The following is a 21,327-nucleotide window of genomic DNA, read 5'->3' on the forward strand; positions in this document are numbered from 1 at the left end:
GTGGGAGGTGGGGGGCGGGTACGGTCTAATTTTGCAATCATGCTCACTCCCTATTCTTAGAGGGCCCATCGCAGTCAGTGGTGGTGAGTGCAAATTGGTGGCACCCTTCTGTCTTGCTGCACACCACTTCTTCACCCCACTTCTAGAACCTAGATGTTGAATGCCTGGGCATCATAGCCGAGCTACCATCAAAATTCTGCAAAAACTTGTACACATGTAAGCCTTATAACTGGGGGTGTGAGAATCTCATATAGTAGGTTTCGAATCTAATATAACAATTTTTCAAAAAATTTAGTGCTTACAAATTTTTTGCTAGAAAACAGGGTGCTGTACATGCTCAGAATTCTCTTATCATTGCATAGCAAGAATATACTGTTTCGAGCCATAAGTAACTTACGTAATAGAAATCAAGCTATACAGTATGGTATACTCATATTAGAGGCAACACCAAATTAGTATACCAGCACTGATTACAGCTCAGTTCTAGTATGTGAAGGCCTGGAAAATACGCTTTTTATCAATAGAGTTCCTGATTAACAGAATGAGTGCTTTTTTCCTCTGCAACTATTGAATTAGTGAAACTGAATACCAATGAGGTTCTCAGTATAATAGTGGACCTTTGTTTTGTGGCAATCCTTTATTTATTGCATAAAAAGTTTTGCTTTCCAGTTTTTCTCTAAAATAAAGAAGGGCTGTCCCAACTTCGCTGCAGGTAGTTTATTAGTAAGGCCAATCTGCACGGCAGACGAAATGACCACGCATCACATGACTCGATCACAGCTCTACGCAATTTTATTGTGAAGTTCAGCGATTTGCCACTTGTCAAAGATTCTGAAAAGCTTGTGCTCAATGGCACAAGAGCGGAGGAGGTCGTCCATAACTCGAGACAAGAACGAGCGGCCGCGGTCTGCAAGTAACTGTTGAGGTGCACCGTGCTGGAGAATGATGTCATGAAGGAAAAAATCGGCAACGTCAGTTGCGCAACTAGTCGGCAACTCCTTTGTTATCGCTTAGCATCTCACGTAATCAGTAGTGACAGCGATCCACTTATTCCCTCTAGTCGTCATCTAAAAAGGGCCAAGCAGGTCAAGGCCTATGCGAAAGAATGGTTCAGGGGGAACTTCAGTTGGATGGAGTAGGCCAACAGGTGGCAGCGGAGGCTTCTTCCGGTGCTGACACAATTCGCAAGTTGCAACATAACGACGCACAGAGCAGTAGAGACCCGGCCAGAAGAACCGGCGTCGTACGAGGTCGTATGCAAGCAAAACTCCAAGGTGTCCTGCTGTTGGTGCAATGTGCAATTGTTCAATAACGATGGATCGCAGATGATGAAGAAGGACAAGGAGCAACTCAGGGCCGTCAGGGTTGATATTGCGGCGGTAGAGGATGCCATCATGCAGCATGAACATGCGGCACGTGCTGTGGATGCGTCGTGTTGTTGTTCAGAGCTCATGTCGGTCATGTCAGTCAAAGCCATCATGCAGGTCATTGGATCATGCGCAACAGGATCGGGAGGATCTACGGGGTGACATGAGAGGCAGTCAGTTTCCTTCTGCTGACATCCACACTTATACCGTATTTACGCGCATAATGATTGCACTCACGTAATGATGGCACCCCTGAATTTTGTCGTCAAAATTTGCTTTTCTTTTATTTCCTGTGTAATGATCGCACCCCTATCTTGCCGCAGTGATATGTCGTGTGCCAAGTCTAGATAATAATGATCGCGCTTGCCATCTGTCGGATACTGCGCGAACGACTCTTGAAGACAAACAAATCGGTCTGCACGCACCAAACTTTCTTAAGCAGATGCCCCATTTCATTCCTTTCATCACTTCCTGCACTTCCATGAAAAGAAAAAGCTACAACCAAACTTGCGTTTATTATGTGTAGGCTTTATAATGGTTGTGGTCAACAACAAAAAAAGCGCCTTTCCATTATTCTCGTCTGCACTTGTGGGCACACAACAAATCGAGGGCGGTGATAGCAGCCACATTTACACTGATACGTTAGAAGTGTTTACCCTATTCATATGCCGATGCTTGTAACACAGCTAAGATGAAATAAAATGCTACTTTAAATAAAATAAGATGATACCTTAATAAGAGATACTTTAATAAAATAAGATGAAATAAAATGCTACTTGTCCAGCTCTATTTCATATTTAGACAAAAGAACTCATTGAAATTACCCTTGACAACAACGTGTGCGATCGAACGCTTTCGTTTTCTCTCGACTCCGCGCTGCCCATGCTTTCGCGTTTAAGTAGTTATCAGGAAGTGCCGTGCTGTTATTGCTGGCTTGTGAAACTTGCATGAGCTCCAAGTAGCAGAGAATTCAACATCCATGTTACGTCGCAGTATGCCCGAACAGTGTACGTCACTTGACCAAAAAGCAGCTGCAGCGGCGAAGCGGCTGCTCTGTCTTGGCCCAGTAGAGCCGGCTGTCGGATGCTGTTTTACTTACAGATGACAGCAATGGGTGGTGATGGCTTACGAAATGTCATCATTCCCCCAGTTGTGTAGCGGGAGATTTGAACTTCAAAAAAGGTATTCGGACCCTTCTGACCCTTCTAATTCTGAGAGGTAGGGCCCCCTCTCGGAATAAAATGTCTGTCATGTGCTTTGTTTATCCTGTCAGCCTGTGCATGCGGACATACTGTCGGGAAGTTAGTGGCGTGATTGAGCCAAATGGATCAGCCAATGCTATTTATCGCAAGCCACCAGAAGCGACAAAGTGCAAGCAGGTTTCCATGAAGACAAGCTTGATATCATCGAGCAAGTTTAGAAGTGCAAAAAGCAGGTGAATGTTGCCGTGGCCTTCAGCTTATCGAAGCAAACCGTGGGCATATCATCAGCGCCAAGGAGGCAATTCTGGCAAAAAAAGTGTCAGGCGACATGCAGCCCAAGAGGTTTTGACTCCACGAGGCTTTATTCCCCGACGTTGAGGAGGCCCTGCTGGTGTGGCTTCATGACGCCCGTTCGTGAAACATCTCCGGGAACAGTCTGCTTCTACCGAAACATGCTGAGCAACTTGCCTTTGTTCTCAACCAAGAAGAGTTCGAGTGCACTGAAGGTTGGCTCAGCCGATTTAAATTAAGGCATGGAATTGCCTTCAAGTGCCTTTCTGATGAGTTGGCCAGCGTTGACGAAACTGTTGTGGCTGATTGGAAAGCCGAGGTTCTCCCAGTGCTTCTTGAAGGCTACACACCGCGTGAAGTTTTCGTTGCCGATAAAAGTGGCATTTTTTACAAGTTGAGGTGAGAAAAGACAGACTGTTTTTCTGAAGACGTGTGCCATGGTGGCAAGAAGTCAAAGGATCGCTTAAGCGTTCTGCTGCAACATGGACAGGAGTGAAATAGCAAGGCTGCTGGTTATAGGCAAGTCACGAAGGCCGCTATGCCTGCGGAATAAGCAAGTTCCCGTGGACTAGGATTCCAACAAAAGCACCTTCGTGACGAAGGATATCTTCTACAGGTGGATGCTGGAGTTCGACAGCAAAATGCAGAAGCAGAAGAGGAATGTGCTGCTCTTCCTCGACAATTGCTTGAGCTACATGCAGCTTCCGTAGCTTCAGGCTACAAAGGTGGCGTATTTCCATCCTGCGCAATGTCAAAAGCAACAGCCTATCGTCCAGGGCGTTGTGCACTCAGTGAAGTCCAGGTACCGCAGACGCCTTGCAGAGCATTTGCTTTTTGACATGCAAACAAAGCGAGACTCTGTAATTGACCTGAAATTTGCAGTGCAGGTCCCTTCTTCTATGTAGGCGCAGATTCAGCCAACTATCATAACAAATTACTTTAGGAAAGCTGGTTTCTCAGTTGGTGACAGCGACTGCTCTGACCTCATATTGCCACTGGAAGACCAACCAGATCCAGGTGTCTGTGCAGCTGTTGAAGAGGCCTTCAAGAGCCAGGAATTCTTAGAGTACGAGACTGTGGATGATGACCTGGTAAACACAGAACAGTTGACAGGTGAAGAAATTGTAGCTCGAGTCCACAGAGTGCCTACTGCAGATCAAGATGTAGAAGAGAAAGAGGAGGAAGGTATCAGAGGGGTTGTAGCTGAGAAAATAACTTCTTAAGCCTTGGAATACATCCAAGGCCTAAACAACTATTTTGAGCAAGATACTATGGTGGCAGATGAAGTGAACAGCCTCGTAATTATGGAGACACGTATAATGTCTATAGCTGTTCACCATGCAGTACAGTCAAAGCTGGCAAGCTTCTTTCAGGAGACTTAGGAATAAATCCATTCTTTGTTTCTGACTTGTAATTCACTGTAGCTATAACAGACCCATTTAGTGTTTGCATAAGTGTTGTAACATTATTGCTCTTACTACATACTTTTTTTATAACAGACCAAAATCTTGTTCACTTTCAAGGTCTGTTGTAATGATGTTATACTGTATATAACTTCCATGCAGAGTGAGCATGTATCGATGCTACATGGAGCGCCTCTGACTTACATCGCGTGCTAGGTGATAGCCGCAATGGATACCGGCGGCGGCAGACACCATCGCCAACTAAAACTTTTGGAATGAGCCCATAACAGCTTACACTATAAAACAATGTGCAAAGAAGTTTTTTGTTCTAGCCAGGTATATGGAAGGCAACATTTATTTTAAGATTATCGATAATATAAATTGAAGAAGCAAAATTTCAGAACTCTGCTTGCTTTTTAATTGACATTGGATACTGACACACTGCAGGAAAGTTGCTGTGAAATTCCCCTTAACAGCTTTGTGGTAAAATTTTGCCATGGAAGCCACCAAGGTGTATTATTGAAATGCAGCAGCCGCACCAGCTGAGGTGTTGCACTGCCGCCTTGTTTCTGGAGTTGAGGTCGAATGTAGAGTGGTGGACAACCTGCGAATAGTGCGGTTAGCCTTCTTGATTTGTTGATACCATGCAAGTAGAAAGTTCGCTCTCCTTTATAGTCTGAAAAAAGAATAACTTGAGAAAATTTGGGAAACTTGCTGAATCAAAAATGCTCTGTCATGTTTTGCTATTCTCTGTAGGCGAAGTTCCTGGAAGTATTCAAGACTGTGGTATTGACAAGCAAGACGGCAGCACCAACTCAGGTTCTAGTAAGTCTGGCATTGTCATTGTTAGCCTGCTAAGGACAAACGCTTCTTCATTGGATCTCCAATTACATATCACATCAAGAATGCCTGTGACAGGCCCGCATATTTTCTTTAATGTCATCACTTTGACTAATTCTATTCTATGCTTAGCTGTGTTTGCCCCCATTACAACCCATTTTGTTACTCAAAGGTGGGAACTGTTACCGTAAAAACCGGAATATAGGTTGAACTTTTTTTCAAAAAACCGTTGCGAAAAGTCGACCCTCGTCTTATATACTGGACATTGGCGGAAAAGCTACGGAAGTTTTGCAACAATGGGCGGATGAAGTAAACAGCCGCCATCGCCATCAGCAGCGGCTTGGCGACATTGTGGAACCGTTATTTTGCATTTCTATTGTCGCAAAGTTATATTGGTTAAAGGCTGCTTATTCACATTTTGTTTCAAAATAAGCGAAAGCCCACGTCAGTTCACCGTCACCTTCAAGAAAAAGGCGATTGAGTATGCGGAAGCCCACGGCAACCTGGTGGAACAGCGCGAATTTGGAGTATCTGAAAAGAGCATTTCGTAGTGGTGGAGGCAAAAGCAACGTATTACAACTTGCAGCAACCAAAACAAAACATCATTTCGTGGGCAGATCGCAGCGCGGACCGCAGAACTGGAAGACAAGGTTGCAGAGTTCGTCCGGGAGCTGCGTGTAATATCGCTGTCTGTGACTGCCAATGCATCCGTTTGAAAGCAGTAAAGATGGCACGCGTCTATGGACTGGGCAGCGAGAAGCACTAGTCATCAGACTCTAGTTCGGACGACTCTGGTCAAAGACGTTGCTCTGATTCGGAGTAGCGCTTGCGCACTTCGTGCCCTTCTGTGTACTGTACACCCGGCCAATTTTTAACAGTATCGCGCGACCATCGACCCGCGTGTTAGCACCTTATCATCACGGCGCGGAGCTGCGAAATAGCGAAAGTAAGTGCATGTGTACACATGCGCGTATCTCGTTTGTTTCGCTGCTCAGCCCCGTTAATATGGTGCTGACCAGCATGCGAGTCTATGGTCGCGCGATACTGCTAAAAACTTGGCCAGGTGCACATGCGAGCAATGTTTAAATAAATACTGTCGCCATTGTGCAACCGGCTGAGTCACATTTGTTTCAAGGTAAGGGTTTCTTTCGGTACTTTTGCCATTGAAAAAGATTTTTTTCATTTTTAGAATTCGTTAGTTGGGGGATCGACCTATAGTCCGGTTTTTATGGTAGTTTTGTTGGTGCATCAAAAGAATGTTGCATTAGAACTGCCGTATATACCTGCGTAAGGAACACACTTTTTTCCCAATACAGTGAAACCTCGTTAAACCGTAGTTGGCCGGAGCTCGGAAAAAGTATCTACTAAATGGTAGTACTGCTTAATTGAAATAGCATGAGATCACCCATGTACCTGTCAAAAGCGGAACTCGGAGAGAGTGCAATGAAAGGGGAAAAAACATGCAGTATCTATTTACGTCGCGCGACAAACATGTTATTTTCATTTGATGCTGTGGCGGCCTAGCAGTGACGACAGCGGCCTCAAACTTGCTGAAGCTGTGCGCCAGCTTTTCAGCCAGCCCACTCTTCTCGGCAAACACTCGCATGGCAGATTCCTTGTTGGTGTTGCATATTCTCTGTGCACAGGCGCGGTAGCGTTGCAAAAATCGCGGGGCACCTTTTCATTGCGGGGTGCTGTTCTCGTCGCGACGATTGCATCCGTGAGGCTCACGTAATGCGCAGCTTCTGCCACTGTCGAGCCTAAAACGCCCATGCTATCACTTTCCGTGTCGTCCTTATCACTGTCGCCAGGCGACACTTCGACAGCAACAGAGGCTACAATGGCGAAAAGTCCAACCTCATAGCCAACATCTCTTCGAGGTGGCAGCAGTGCTGCCGAGCAACTTCTTCGCATTCCAAATGCCACACACCGTAGTCAACAGTAGATCCCTGTCGTGTGCCACCGTCAGCTCATTCATGTCATGTTCGATAGCACGAACAATGTCTAATTTTTCTTCTATGGTAAGCACCCGGCGTCTCTTTTATCCGAGTTTCGATATGACGCGAGTTCTCGCTTGCATGACGCCACAACGCTCTCTGGCTGGGCACCGAAATGATGTTGATGTTGATGTGGCTTTAAGTGCTAACGCACAGGGCGCTTGGAGGCCGTTGTGCTGACCTCTGAGACTTGTTCTGCCGGGCTGCCCGATGGAGACGACGCACTGCCGTGTTTGCGCGATGAAAAATGGAAACACTGTGTGTTAACCGATACGTATGCAATAAGCTGGTACAGTTTATGCGGATACAAAACACATTATATTCAATAGCCGCTGAGTTAGGGATTTGACTTTACTACTTTTAAAACGAAACTACTGTTTAAGCGGGTACGGTTTAACAAAGTTTTTCTGCATATCAAAGCAAAGTTGAGGGGTGCGTTCATTATGCGGGTTACATTTCATGGAGACATTTTCGAAGCAGCAAACATTGAAAAGTAAGACGATAATGATTTGGAACATGTATAAGATAACTTATCTTTGTAGTAAAAATACATGTATACCATTGGCAAACCATAACTTCACGCCGCATCGAAACTACCAGAACTGCTGCTTAGTTCACTGGCCGCTTCATCCACATCCTGGTTCCACCATAGAATAAAGAACCAGTCAGCCGTGCGAAGTCGCCGCGGCCTAGGCCAATTGCGCGCGGCGAAACTTGCGCGCCAGCTCGTCCTCACAGGCGCTTCTGGCCATCTGCCCTTATCGCAAGCATCACATCGAAGTGCGTACCTATTTTGACAAGCACGCTCTATGCGTCATTCCTCGACCATCCTGCTCATCGGCATATCAGAGTTTATCGGTGTCTGGTCAGCGTTTCCGTTTTGTGAGCAGATAAACTCCACGTCCCGCAGCAGGCGTATAACTCTGCTTATCCCATCACACACATCAAAACCCAAAGCAGCCAGAAAAGCGAGCCACAGATGCGCGAATTTGACAGCGCACCCGACCATGACCATTATGTCGATCAAGTGCCAGCTGCCCCTGCTTTAGTTAGACTCTCCCCTGCGCTTCACACGGCCGCGCATCCCGCGCGTGCTCTCTTCTATTAGGTCAGCATAAAATATGTAAACTATGTATGTTGCAGAGAGCCAGTTGCATATTTTTCTCTCTTGAATCTGTGAGTCACCTTTGCATTGGCACTGGCAGAAGCAATGTGTTAAGCATTAAGTTGATGAATAACTGGGCAAAAATTCACAGAAGAATAAAAATGGGTTGGATCGCATACGGCAGACATTGTGAGCTACTGACTAGAAGCGTACCATTATCATTGAAAAGGAAGGTATATAATCAGTGCATTTTACCAGTGATGACATATGGGGCAGAGACTTGGAGTCTGACGAAGCTTGAGAACAAGTTAAGGACTGCGCAAAGAGCAATCGAACGAAGAATGCTAGGCATAACTTTAAGAGACAGGAAGAGAGCGGTTTGGATCAGAGAGCAAATGGATATGCGTAGAGTAGATAACTGTTGGACCATTAGAGTGACAGAATCGGTGCCAAGAGAAGGGAATCACAGTAGAGAACGACAGAAGATTAGATGGTGCAACAAAATTATGAAATTTGCGGATGCTAGTTGGAATCGGCTGGTGCAGGACGGGTAATTAGAGATAGCGGGCCTTCGTCCTGCAGTGCACATAAAATAGGCTGCTGCTGCTGCCGCCGCTGCAGCAGCACACGCATGGCCGTTCGATAGTCAGACGGCACAGTAGCAAATTTGGGGGTGCATTCATTACATGAGGGACAAAAATTCACATTTCTCGCGACTAAACCGGGGGTGCATTCATTTACGCGAGTGTGTTCGTTACATGAGTAAATATGGTACTGTATAGCTCGGTATGCGATGGTTGCTTCGAGGAGGTCCCCGTAATGGACACATTCCTGCGATATCTTCAATAAGATGCCTCTCAAATTTGTGCGAGGAATTCTGTAGTTTTTAATAAGCACCTCACAAAAACATTGTGGATATTGGATGTTGTGATGGGAATAAATCTCAACTCGGAAAAGGTGACATCTGAGTGACTGCTATTCCTGCAGGAGCATTCGCGCTGCCTTTTGCGGCATGCCACTCACGAGGACTTCAAGGAGCAGCTGGTGCCCGCCCTGCAGAAGGCAATGCTGCGCAATCCCGAGATCATCATGGAGAGTGAGTGCGTCCACCCTGAGAATGCCGGCGCTTTAGTGCTGACAGCACTAAGCGAGCAGCCCCTTCCCTTCGCTGCATGCAGTCAAGCCTCCATATAACAAAGTATATCAAGTGAAAAAAATTTGTTAAATCACTGATTTCTTTAATTCGAGGCATTAAAGTTAAGGGGGGATGCTGCTCTTGAAAGATAAAAAGAAGAGTTAATGATCGATTTTGATGAAACTTGCTGAGTTTGCTAGATTAAAACTAGATGTAAACATACATCCGGTTTTCTTGCAGAATAAATAAATTTCCACAAATTGAAGAAATTCAGCTTTATTGCATAATTTTCTTGAAAGTGAGCTATTTACCAAACTATATATGGCATATGAAAATGGACATATGAAAATAATGTGGAACTAACAAAGAGTGCAAAGTAGCAAGTATGGTGTTCTAACCCAGTTTTATATCAAAGGAGAACATTGCAAACATCAGTGAGAGAAAGCCATCTAACTGCTAAAACAGAAACATTGAAAAAAACTTTCCTAATAAATGTAACAATGTTATTTTGTAAATTTGCACTCTACACAGCTTTGCCTTTTTAGAAAAGAAAAAAAAACTACAGTGATGGCACAAGTAGAAGCAGAGATAATGCACTTCCAATATAGCATCATCATCAAAATTGTGCCAAAAGGACTTCTTCTTGGGCAAGTTGGTGCTTAGATTTCCTAGGTATACTTTGTGGTGCAAATTACATTTCTTGAAAAAGGACAGAAGAAAGGAAGACAGTGAAGTGCCAAACTACCAATTGTTTAATGAAAGCCTCAAAAAATGTATAGAACAAACGACTTCCGCTCATGCGCAAGGAGCCAAGATGTGACAGAACAACATGGTCATGATAACATACTATGGATAAAGCACATTTCTGCGGAATATATTACGATAGATGTATCACTGACACAATCAGACCCTTTCTTTTTAATATAAAACGCTTCCATGCTTCCAACAACTCCCTTGAAGTCTCCTTCGAGCTTCCCCCAGCCACCTGCGCTTGCTCGCACGGGTAGACGATGTGCATCAAGCTACCGCCCCTCTTGGCTCATCTTCGCATCCACAGCATACGGCATGCGGGGCATTATGGTATCTTGTCGCATTTATATGCAGAACATGATTACAAAAGGGTATTGCTGCTCTGCTTTTGCGGTTGTTCTCTGTCGCATGCCACGCGACTTGAAAGGTGCGTTTGCAAGCAGCCACATGCAATTCGTAATTCCATTTGCGTTCACGGCAGATTCCTTTTATTGCTTTGGTGTTCTTTCACGGCAGCAGTGAAGCTTAATTATATTGAAATTGTATGTAAACACACTTCGTTATATTGAGGTTCAGAATAAATGGTGTTCTATGGATAAGATATACAAAGTTAAATACTTTGTTATATAGAGAATTTCATTATATTGAAGTTCATTAAGCCGAAGTTCAACTGTTTTTGCTTAAAGGAGTCCTGGACCACTTCTTGGGCTTGGTGAAAAAAAGTCTGCAGATAGCATAAGCAGCTGTGAACATCTCAGCCAAATTTTGCAGTCGGGCGTGGTATATGGATGTTGCAAGTGGAACACAGTCACCTTTGTCTCAAACGCTCTTTTTCTCTTTTCAACAGAAGCCTGCTCCTTACTCTTTTCTGGACACTTTATTTTGTAAACCAGTAAAACCTTGTTTCATAATGACTTCGCTTCATAATGAGCTATTGATAGTGCTTCAAAATGCGTAAGTAGGACGTGGCTACTATCAGTCGATCAAGCTGGTGCAGTACAATGCCAGTCCACACCACAAAGCACAGCCAGACAGGAGCATATGAGCGCGAACGCACTCTCTAGCCCTGTTGTGCACAAAGCAAATGCGGTGCTTTACGCACTACAGTTACATGTGACTGCGGTCTGCTACATAGCTTAGGCCACCACAGGGTGTCGTAACGAGTCTGCTGGCTGAGCGCGCTGTGGCTCGCTGAGGACAACCACTTTTGGTGCACCGTAGGTCCCAAAATTGAAAGTAGTGGTGTCTGCGTGAAGATTCAAAATCATATTTGAACTGCGCACCACGGTGACGTTCAGTAGGCAGAGCATTGTGGGCATGCCCCGCTTCGCTGTGGCCTTTGCAGTGCAAGTAATTGAAGAAAGAGCGGAAGCACCACAGCCAGCATGTTTGATTGCCAATAACTCTGCTTAGGCGGGATACATTGAAGTTCTTTTTGTGGCAAATTATTTCTGAAATAGCCTATTTTAACTTCAGATGCATTTCTCAACTTCAATAAAAAGTTGTTCAGGGCACCTTCAAGGTTTTGTGTTGGCCAAGGCCGCAGAGGCATTTTGTGTGTGATTATTGCACAGTCTGCATTGCTTGTTGCCATGAAATGGCAATGGCATTCAAGTTTACCTGCGTGCACTGCTTGTAACTTCCCTTGACTTAAGAATGTATGCCATGTTTGCTCCAGCTAATCTTCGTTTGCCTGGGAATTTCATTCATTCTCATGACTCAAGTTCCTTTTGACTGATACTGTGGTGGGATTTATCTGTCATAGGTAAATGTGCACAGCTCCGACATGCTGACTGGCAATCGCAAACTTTAGTGCCTTTGCCAGTCTGCTGAACAATATCACAACCTTTTTTGCTTTGTGTGTGAATGCCCACTACCACCAGAGTGCTGTTGACAGGAGCTAATAAGGCTTGGTCAGTGCCCTCATCTCTCCCATCTGTGCAACACAGGTGTGGCGCACGTCTTGCAGGGAGTCACTCTGGAGCTCAGCCCTTACCTGGGTGAACTGGGCAAAAGCCTGGCACGTAAGTATCCGTTTTGTTCATTGTCGGAATGAAAACTGCTGCCATGAATAAGCCCAAGTAATGGAGCGCATGCAATAAGTTGGCGTCCTAAATATCAGTTGGCAAAGCCATGAGCCATAGGATAGTACCATATTTTTGCATGTATAACCCCTACCAAAAATTTTAAAAATTTAGCAGTAAGCTTGTGGTACGGGCTGTATGCAAATTTTGCCTTGAGGTGTGGCTTTACAGCAGCGAGACGCGCTATTATAAAGCCACACCTCGAGACAAGATTCTCTGCTATTCAAAATTTTGCAATCTCCTAGGGAACTCTGTCCTCTCCCCACCCCTGCACGTTGATTACGATTTGAGCTTGTGGATTGCATATCACATGGTCATGTGTGACAAACACGCGAAGTGCTTTGCGGTACTGTGGAGAGCCAAATCATTGTTATAATTTTAGGGTCGATTGCGTTTACTTCATCGCCATTGCCCATGTGAGGACTGCTCTGTCCACGCTGTCCTCCTCTGTTGTGTGAATGCTAGCTATAAAGGGATCCAATTCACGTCACATGTCGGAAGACTGATTCGGCTGTGATCACGTCTGTCATGTGAATCCAGCTTTATCAGCATAGCTGAAGAGGCAGCAGCACACTGTCACTGGCCGAATATACGACATGGGCGAGTCATGCACCCACGAATGGAGACTGTTTTTGTAAAGATGTGCACTTATTTCCGTGGGTCATGTGTGCACATTTTTAGTTCTCTTTTTTCTCTGTTTTAATTGGGGATGCAGGTTATACGTGGTGGTGGTTTATACACGGCAGAGATATGGTGTATATCATGGTGGGTTTTCCTAGCAAGCTGTGCTGAAAACTAGTAAATAAGCAATGACCAGGGACATTAAATTCAGTTACTGCGCCACGAGTTAACTACAGAAAACATTTCTTTTTTAATCTGCCTCTGTTGATGTTGAGCTTGATCAAGTGCTTCGAAAGCAATATCTTCTGCTTCGAAACGAACAATCCCTTTTTTAAAGTGGCAAACTTGCTGCTCCTAGAGCTCTCCCAAAATAACCTTGGCTGCTTCCACTCCTAAAGAAGCAAAAGCTCTTCCACTTCTCCACCACTATTGAGTGCTGCTAATAAAGGTGACTCGGGCTATCCTTTCTAGACCCTGTGTCCACTGCTAATGGCTGTCGTTTTTCAGAGTTAAACCAGGGGGATAAGATAAATTAATCTGGTCTTAACATAAATCTGGATGCAAGCGACACCATGTGTTAAGTGTGTCATTTTGTTGCCATTGGTTTCTAAGGATGTTGGTACTACTTCTCAAGTATTATTGCACAACAAAAAAGACACGAAGATTAGAGAAGAACACACACCAAGCACAAACTTTCAATTAAATTTATTGTGCCACTGAATCGGTTTATATATGTGAAGCAGTATAGACTGCGCATGCGCTGTGCATTCGTGTAACATAGTTATGAGTCATGTGATGCCGCCTTCAAGAAACCTAGTTTCCCTTCACTGGCCCTCACAGAAAAAGAACTAACACACTTATAACCCGATTTTGCAATCATCTGCGCTTCAATCAATCAATCAATCAAAAAGTGAGCTTTATTTAAACAATTCAAGGAATGGGGGGGGGGGGCGTACAAAAATAGTTGACCAATAGCCTATGTGGCTAGTAGCTGGTCCAATACACAAAAATACATACCTATACAGGTCAACCAAATACATATCTGTTCAATGAGTAGGAACTTAAGTTACATGAACAAGTACTTTTTTTTAAGGAAGAGCTATTACATATTTTTATTTCTTTAAAAATTTATTTATCAATACTGTAAGCCTTGAAAGGCTCATACAGGAGGGGACATACGAACAGTACAGGCGTAGCGCTTTGTTATACAGTCACCGACCGTTTATTCGGACCTCACAGGGACTGCAGAACTGTCCGAATAAACAGGTGTCCGAAAAAGCAGAATAAGAAAAAAAAAAATGAAATCCTTTATTTCCACGCACTTACCGTATTTACTCGCGTATAACCCGCCCTTGCATATAACCCGCACCCCTAACTTTGAACCCCATGAAATAAAAAAAAATATCCTCGCGTATAACCCGCACACTTACCTGAAAAAATGAGGACTAGGAAGTTACAACTGAGCAAACAGTCACCATTTTAGTTTTCAAAACAAATATATTTGAAAACGACTGCCGCAACGTTGTCAGTGCTGTCGTTCAATTGTCAATCGTCGCCACTCTCACTGCTGCCGTCTGAGGCTTCATCGCCGCTCTCAAAGACGTAATCATCTTCGATACCATCTAGGCTGTTGCTTATGGCACACTTCTTGAAACTCTTGCGTACCATGTCGGCCGGGATCATCCCCCATGCATCTACGATCCACTGGCACAGCAGTGCAATATCTGGCCTTCGCACGCGTCCCGTCGGCATAAGGGCGTAAAGGCCATCGGCCATCCACTGGGCATATAGCCGCTTCACGTGAGCCTTGAAAGGCTTATTGATGCACACGTCGAGTGGTTGGAGCATGGAAGTCATGCCGCCAGGTATTACGACAAGGTCTGTGCCGTTGTCAGCGAGGCGAGCTTTCACCGCGTCAGTGCAGTGGCCTCGGAACGAATCCAGCACCAGCATCGAACGGCGTGCCAACAAGGCACCTGGTCTTTTTTCCCAGATTGCTTGAATCCAGTCAATGACGAGGTCACTGTTCATCCACGAGTTATCTTCCACTCGCACAACAATTCCTGGGGGAAGTGGTGTACTCGGTAGAGTCTTGCGCTTGAATATTACATACGGGCGCAGTTTGGTGCCGTCGGCCAAAGCACACAACATCACTGTGCAGCGCAGCTTGGTGTTGCCGCCAGTCAGCACACTAACAGATTTTGCGCCCTTTTTTTCCAGGGTCGTGTCCATAGGCATCTCGAAATATACTGGCGTTTGGTCAGCATTTCCCAGCTGAGATAGCAAGTAGTTGCGCTCTTTCCTCAGTCCGATGATGTAACGTTGAAAGTTGAGCAGCTTCTCCTCGTAAGCGTCGGGAAGCCGCTGGCACATGGTAGTTCGCCGCCGCATCGAAAATCCATGCCTGGCCATAAAGCGCTGCAGCCATCCGCGGCTCGCATGAAACTCGCGTGGAATGTGCATTTCCCGGGCCAGCTTCAGGGCTTGCATCTGCGCCATCTCTGTAGACACAGCGTGGCCACGACTCCTCTGCTCCTCGATGAATTTTGCAAGCTGCGTCTCGAGGTGAGGGTACGCGCCAGTCTTCGGGCCGCGAAACGCTCGCCTGTCCTTGTTCGCAGCTTCGAGAGAGTCTTTTTTCTTCCGCCAGTCGCGAATGCAAGATTCGTCGACATCGTTCTTTCTCGCAGCAGCTCTGTTGCCGATTTGTTCAGCAGCGGCGACGATCCTGAGTTTCTCCTTCGCCGTGAATGATTGCCGCCGAGACACACTCATGATGCCTAGACAAGGCTGGCGAACTGTGCAAACTGGGCGTACAAGAAACGGCACCTTACTCAAGGCCCATCAACGTCTGAACAAAGCGTATGCAAAGCATGCGAAACGCGTGGCCCTTTGTAACGGTGGTGGCTTGCGCCCCCTAGCCTAGGATTCCCCCCTTTTTTTTCCCCCGTAATTTTGTTCGTATTGTGAACTGTAATTTGTCCCTCTTTTATAGACTCACTCGTCCCTAGCCCCTTTTGCACCAATCTTCCAACCTACTCTTTGTCACCACTACCCTTCTCTCATCCACACGTCTGTCCTCCCCTGCAAATCCCAGGGCACCCTCTATATCTATCGCCGCGTCTTCGGCAATGTCCGGACGAAGTGTTCTGCACCGCAAAACGATATGCTCCATGGTCTCCGCTTCCACGTGGTCTTCTTTCAGTCCATACTGGCCTTCGGTGGTCAAAAGGTTGGTGCAATATTAATATGCACTGCAACACACGTTGATGTCGATGGGGATGCGGACTCTGCACGGCAGGCCGCGCGTTGCCGTGAAGCCGACCCGCCGAGCCCCCCTTCTCCGGAATATTCGCGTATTACCCGCACCCCCACTTTTTAAACACATTTTTTCAATTTTTGGTGCGGGTTATATGCGAGTAAATACGGTATTCAGGCTCGGCAATAGGCTTGAATAAATCGCGAAGGCGCCGTTGCACGCTGTTCCTTTTACGCGCAATCAGATAAGCCTGAATCTCGGAGAGGGTCATATGGTCACTATAGGCGGCTGAAAGCGCAGTCACTGCTTGTATGTACACGCTCCGCATGCGACGGCAGCATAGCACATGGTGCGTCATCTTCCTACTCAGAGTCATCGCCCGGCGGCGCAGCAGAAACCTGACGAATGATCTCGCCATCGTCGAGTTCTGCGCATGTCAGTACAGCAGTGCCAGCACCTGTGAAACTGTCAAATGAGACGGTGTCCGGAACCGCAATGCAACCACTGCGCAGGTCTCTGCAGAACATTTTCCGCGTCAGTAGGGAGCACATTGGAAGGCGACAAATCTTAGGCCTCGTGGCACCCGCTTGCCGGCATTCCCCAGCGCAGTCTGCGCGGGCACTGTCGGCGCCATTAGACACTTGACGCGATGTTTCCGTATGCCGCGTTGGATCACCGGAACCTCGACACAGCACACAAAGCAAACACCACCATGCGCCAGTCGCACAAACGAAAAACGTGGCCTACTCGCAGCGCTGAGCCAGCTGAGCGTCTTGCGCGAAGAAACAAATCCGCTGGATTGCCTTGACATGTCTTACTAAGCTGAAACCAGAACTGCTGTAGAGCCACTCTATCGAACCAGGCAGAAACGATGATGATGAGCGGGGATTTTCAGTAGTGACATTTCGTGGGGCAGCAAGGAGACTCCGTTCAAAACAAAAATGGCATTCAGCAAGTCAAACCATGCACCGGTCGGAGTCGGTGCATGGTGCTCTCGATCGAGTTGGCTCAAGGAGTGTCCGAAAAATCAGACGAGAGGTTGCAAGGTGTCCGAACTTTCGGCAGTTGTTATACATTATGGTCTATGGGGAGAACGGCGGTGCCGCGAAGCAGACCGAATAATTGAGCATGTCCGAATTTTTGGAGTCCAGAAAATCACTCTGCGACTGTACGTGGTGCTGGGTTTGCAGCAAACTCAAACAAAAAAGCAATGGTTACAATCGGCGTGCCATGTCAGCAATAAGTAAATACAAGGAAACAAAAACAACCTATACAGTGCGTACGCCATGTAAAGTGCAAGAAGCAGTTAATGCAGGAAAAAATGCATTTGGGTGTGCCGTGTAATGTACAAACAGTATCAAGTGTAATGTATATTATCATTCCATCCTGTGGACAAACATGCGCAAGAACCAAGCGCAGAGAAGTACGAAAGAACGTACGGACACCGGCGTGTGAAAGAAGTTGGGGCAGGGCAATACGTCATTGATAATTTTGGAGGAATGCCCAGCCAAGACGACCACAATGTGGTCATCATTCCGATAATGACTTGAAGTGCAATTCGAGTGTCGACACGAATGAATGCACAGATTGGGAGGAAACGATGTCACTTGACAGGGAATTCCACAGATCTGTTGTTGAAGGAGAAAATGAGTATCTTAGTGTGCTGCAACGCGAAAAGAATGGTCTAATACATTTATCATGGTTAGTTTGACTGGAGTGACGTCCGGGGGGCACCAAGTAGTCGGATTTTGTTAAGTTTATCAGGTCATGGTAAAGAAGGCTAGACTAGACATTCGGCTAGACAAGAAGCGTTTACGTAGAAGATCAAAATTTCTGGTTACTTTTATTTCCACAGGCACAGTGTTCCAAGTTATAGCGCCAAAGAACTCTAATAATCGTTCACCGTAAACATTGCTGCAATAAGGGAGGTTTAAGTTAAAGTTAGTTGCTTGCCTGGTGTTTGCACGTGGGAAGTTAAATATGGTGCTGGGTAAGGGAAAGTTGGTGTTGAGTATTTTGTGAACTAAACAAGTGATCTTATAATTTCTTAACGCCGTGAAAGAAAGAATACGAAGGTCAGTAAACAGAACGCTACTTGGGTGATGAACTGAGGAAAATGTTATTATTCTCAGAGCACATTTTTGCAACTGCACTGTAGGTGTTGAGTAAGTTTTATATGTTAGGCCCCATATTTCACAACAATAGCTCATGTGAGTATGTAACAAAGAAAACCATATGCAACGAAGCAAAGCACGAGGAAAATATTGCCGAGCAAGGGCCAGTGGGTAACAGCTGAAAGCAAGTTTTCTACAGACAACGCTGATTTGTTCTCTACAGTGTGAGTGACTGTCTAAAGTAACACCTAAATATTTAAATAAATCAACAGAATCCAGAGTTTGGTTCACCGGAGTCAAAGTGAATGCACTGTAGTCTACTGTTTTTCTGTTGGAGTGAAATATGAGATACTTAGTTTTATCAGTAGTTACGACTAGTCTATATTCTGTACACCATTTAGCTACTTTTAGCGGTTAACCAGATATAGTGTCTTGTAATTACGAGAGTGAGTCGCCTAAGTAAACTAAGGCTTCAGTTATTTCACGGATGAGCTGCGTCCTGCCACGGGACACAATCGTGCAATCGTCCTCGATAGGTTTGCAGCCATGATCGCGACAATGAATTGCCAAGAACCAGCCAGTGCCATTTTTTAATGTTGTTGCAGTGTTCGCGAAGCCAATCATTGAGGCAATGCCCAGTTTGCCTGATTTATTGCTTCGCACATGAAAGTGGGAGGTTGTAAAGCACACAGTGTACACACTCAAACTTTTTGCGGTGATGCTTCGTGCACCTATCGGGCGGGACGGCATTTGGATCCGTCAACTTGCAAAGCTTGCCGAGCTTTGTTGGGAGCAGAAAAGACGACTCTTACATTTGCCCTTTGGACCATCTTTTTCAAGTTATGGGGTATCTCGTGCATGTAGGGTACAACACTTTAGGGCATTTGCAGGGCGTTTGCAGGGCGTTTTCCGGGAAGGACATCGGCGACTGACTTCTGCTTGCTGGATCGCTTCTGCTTCTTCTAAATATGCGTTCCGTGACAGACACCTGCACTGCCTTAGGATATCCAGCCAAGCACAAATGTCGAGTTTGCTTCTCAAAACTTACGTCCACTAGATGACATGGCAGCGAGACTCGCTGAGGGCATTCTTGAAGCACGAACTGATAATGGCCCATTTAACAAGCTTAGAATGTGCAGACGTATATGGCAGAAGTGGCTTGTTGGCTCACGGCTCATACAACCAACACATGTGGCTGTCCGGAAAGCACAGACGAAGATCAAGAAAGCGAATAGACTTCTCACCCGGCAACTCATGAGTAGTGTGAAGGGGAACTAAGCACTTCTGAATCATTTCCAACGCTTTCTTTGTTTCCAGAATGAAGGCATCAAAAGAGCAGTCAATGGAAATTAGAAAGTCATCGACGTATCTAAATATCTTAAGAACTGCAGTGCCTTGCACTTGTAGTGAAATGTTATGGTCTAAACAGGATAAAAACATGTGACTGAGAAGGGGAGCAATGCAGGAGCCAATACAAACTCTGCTCTTCTGCAAAAAACATTGGTTATCCCAAGTAATGAAAGTGGAATTAAGATAAAGCTGTAAAAGTTCTAAAAACTGACTGCATGAAATACCGGCCTCGCTCTGGAATGAAACAGCACCATACTCATCAATACATTGCTCAACACGGTCCAGTATGCTTCTATGTGCCAAAGAATAATAGAAGTCCTTAACATTGATAGAAAATGCCTGTTGTACCCTACATGCATGGGATATCCCATAACTTGAAAAAGATGGTCCAAAGGGCAAATTTAAGAGTCGTCTTTTCTGCTCCAAACAAAGCTAAAGCTCGGCAAGTTGACGGATAGAAATGCCGCCCCGTCCGACAAGTGCACGAAGCATCACCGCAAAATGTTCATCCAGTGTGTTCACCGTGTGGTTTACAACCTCCTGCTTTCATGTGGGAAGCAATATATTGGGCGAACTGGGCGTTGCCTCAATGATTAGCTCCGTGAACACCGCAACAACATAAAAAAAAAGGCACCGGCGGGTTCTTGGCAATCATGGCTGCAAACCTATCGAGGACGATTGCACGATTGTGTCCCATGGCAGGATGCAGCTCATCCGTGAAATAACTAAAGCGCAGATGATTGCAAAATTGGGTGATAAGTGTGTTAGTTTTTCTTCACTGGCCCTCACAGAAAAAGAACTAAGTTTCTTGGAGGTGGCATCACATGACTCATAACCAGCATATTTACACGATTGTAAGTCGACTCGAATGTAAGTCGACCCCCCCCCCCCATATCGCTTGACCGGAAAAAAAACAAAAAAAAACCGAGGGCGCATTCGATAATGAAAATTTATTAGTAGCTGGCATGGTCACTGGACTACTCGTCTTCACTAGTGCTGCCATCGTTATCGTTGCTGCGGTCCCACAGCGCGTCGTGGTCCAGCGAAATTTCAAATTTGGCAAACGACCGCACCAGGACATCTTGCAGAACAGCAGCCCACGCCAAATGCACCCAACCACACGCAGCCGTCAGGGAGGCTCTTTTGACAGGTCCGGTTGGCGTAATTTCGCAGTCTTCTGCCGCCTGCCACTCGTACTCACGGCGGAGTAGAACCTTAAAATTAAGGCGAAGGTCCAGGCTTGTTTCATGACCACGTCACACTTCACTGGCAGGGACCAATCACGCATTTCAGCGACGCTGCCGCAAGCTTAGCCTACAGCTCCGGAAAGGGTCCAGACTTCGGCACGTGGGAAATTTCTCACTTGCCGCCACAGGGTGAAAATTTCGCTTTGCTGCAGTCACCACTCTCGCACCACCCGTTTAGAAACATCGAAATTGTGGCCCGCTGCGCAGTGATTTGTTTCTTCGGCGTAAAGGATGGCAGCCCTCTTGAACGCTGCTGTGAACGAGTGCCGAAAGATTAGTGGGCCTGCAGCACTCATGACGACTGGGGAAGCATAGAAGTAGCACGTAGCCGGCAGTCAAGTGGAGCGCGTCAAAAAGTTGGTCAAACCAATGCCAATGCCTTTAAACAGAGAAAGAGAAACCCGCGAATGGTGTCTGCTCGGTGTCTGCTCTTCCATGAACTACCGATACTCCCCGCAAGCGCCGCCGTTCTAAAGCCTGTTTCACATGCAAGCGATTGAGCGAATGGAGTGAACAGTGGCGCGGCGCTGCGAAGCTTTTCGCGAGGTTTCGTTTCACATGC

At 45.9% G+C, this 21,327-nt stretch overlaps 1 protein-coding gene across 1 annotated transcript in view; it reads left to right on the forward strand.

Moving 5' to 3' along the window:
* The window catches only part of l(3)80Fj (lethal (3) 80Fj), a 413,275-nt gene that overhangs the window by 42,653 nt on the left and 349,295 nt on the right, over window positions 1-21,327 (forward strand). Inside the window, exons 7-9 of the mRNA XM_075686799.1 lie at window positions 5,020-5,088; window positions 9,193-9,301; window positions 12,040-12,114. Coding sequence (XP_075542914.1) covers window positions 5,020-5,088; window positions 9,193-9,301; window positions 12,040-12,114 — 253 coding nt within the window. The remainder of the gene's footprint in view (window positions 1-5,019; window positions 5,089-9,192; window positions 9,302-12,039; window positions 12,115-21,327) is intronic.

Source organism: Dermacentor variabilis, chromosome 3, assembly GCF_050947875.1.
Source record: "Dermacentor variabilis isolate Ectoservices chromosome 3, ASM5094787v1, whole genome shotgun sequence".
In the NCBI taxonomy this organism is placed as follows: domain Eukaryota; kingdom Metazoa; phylum Arthropoda; class Arachnida; order Ixodida; family Ixodidae; genus Dermacentor; species Dermacentor variabilis.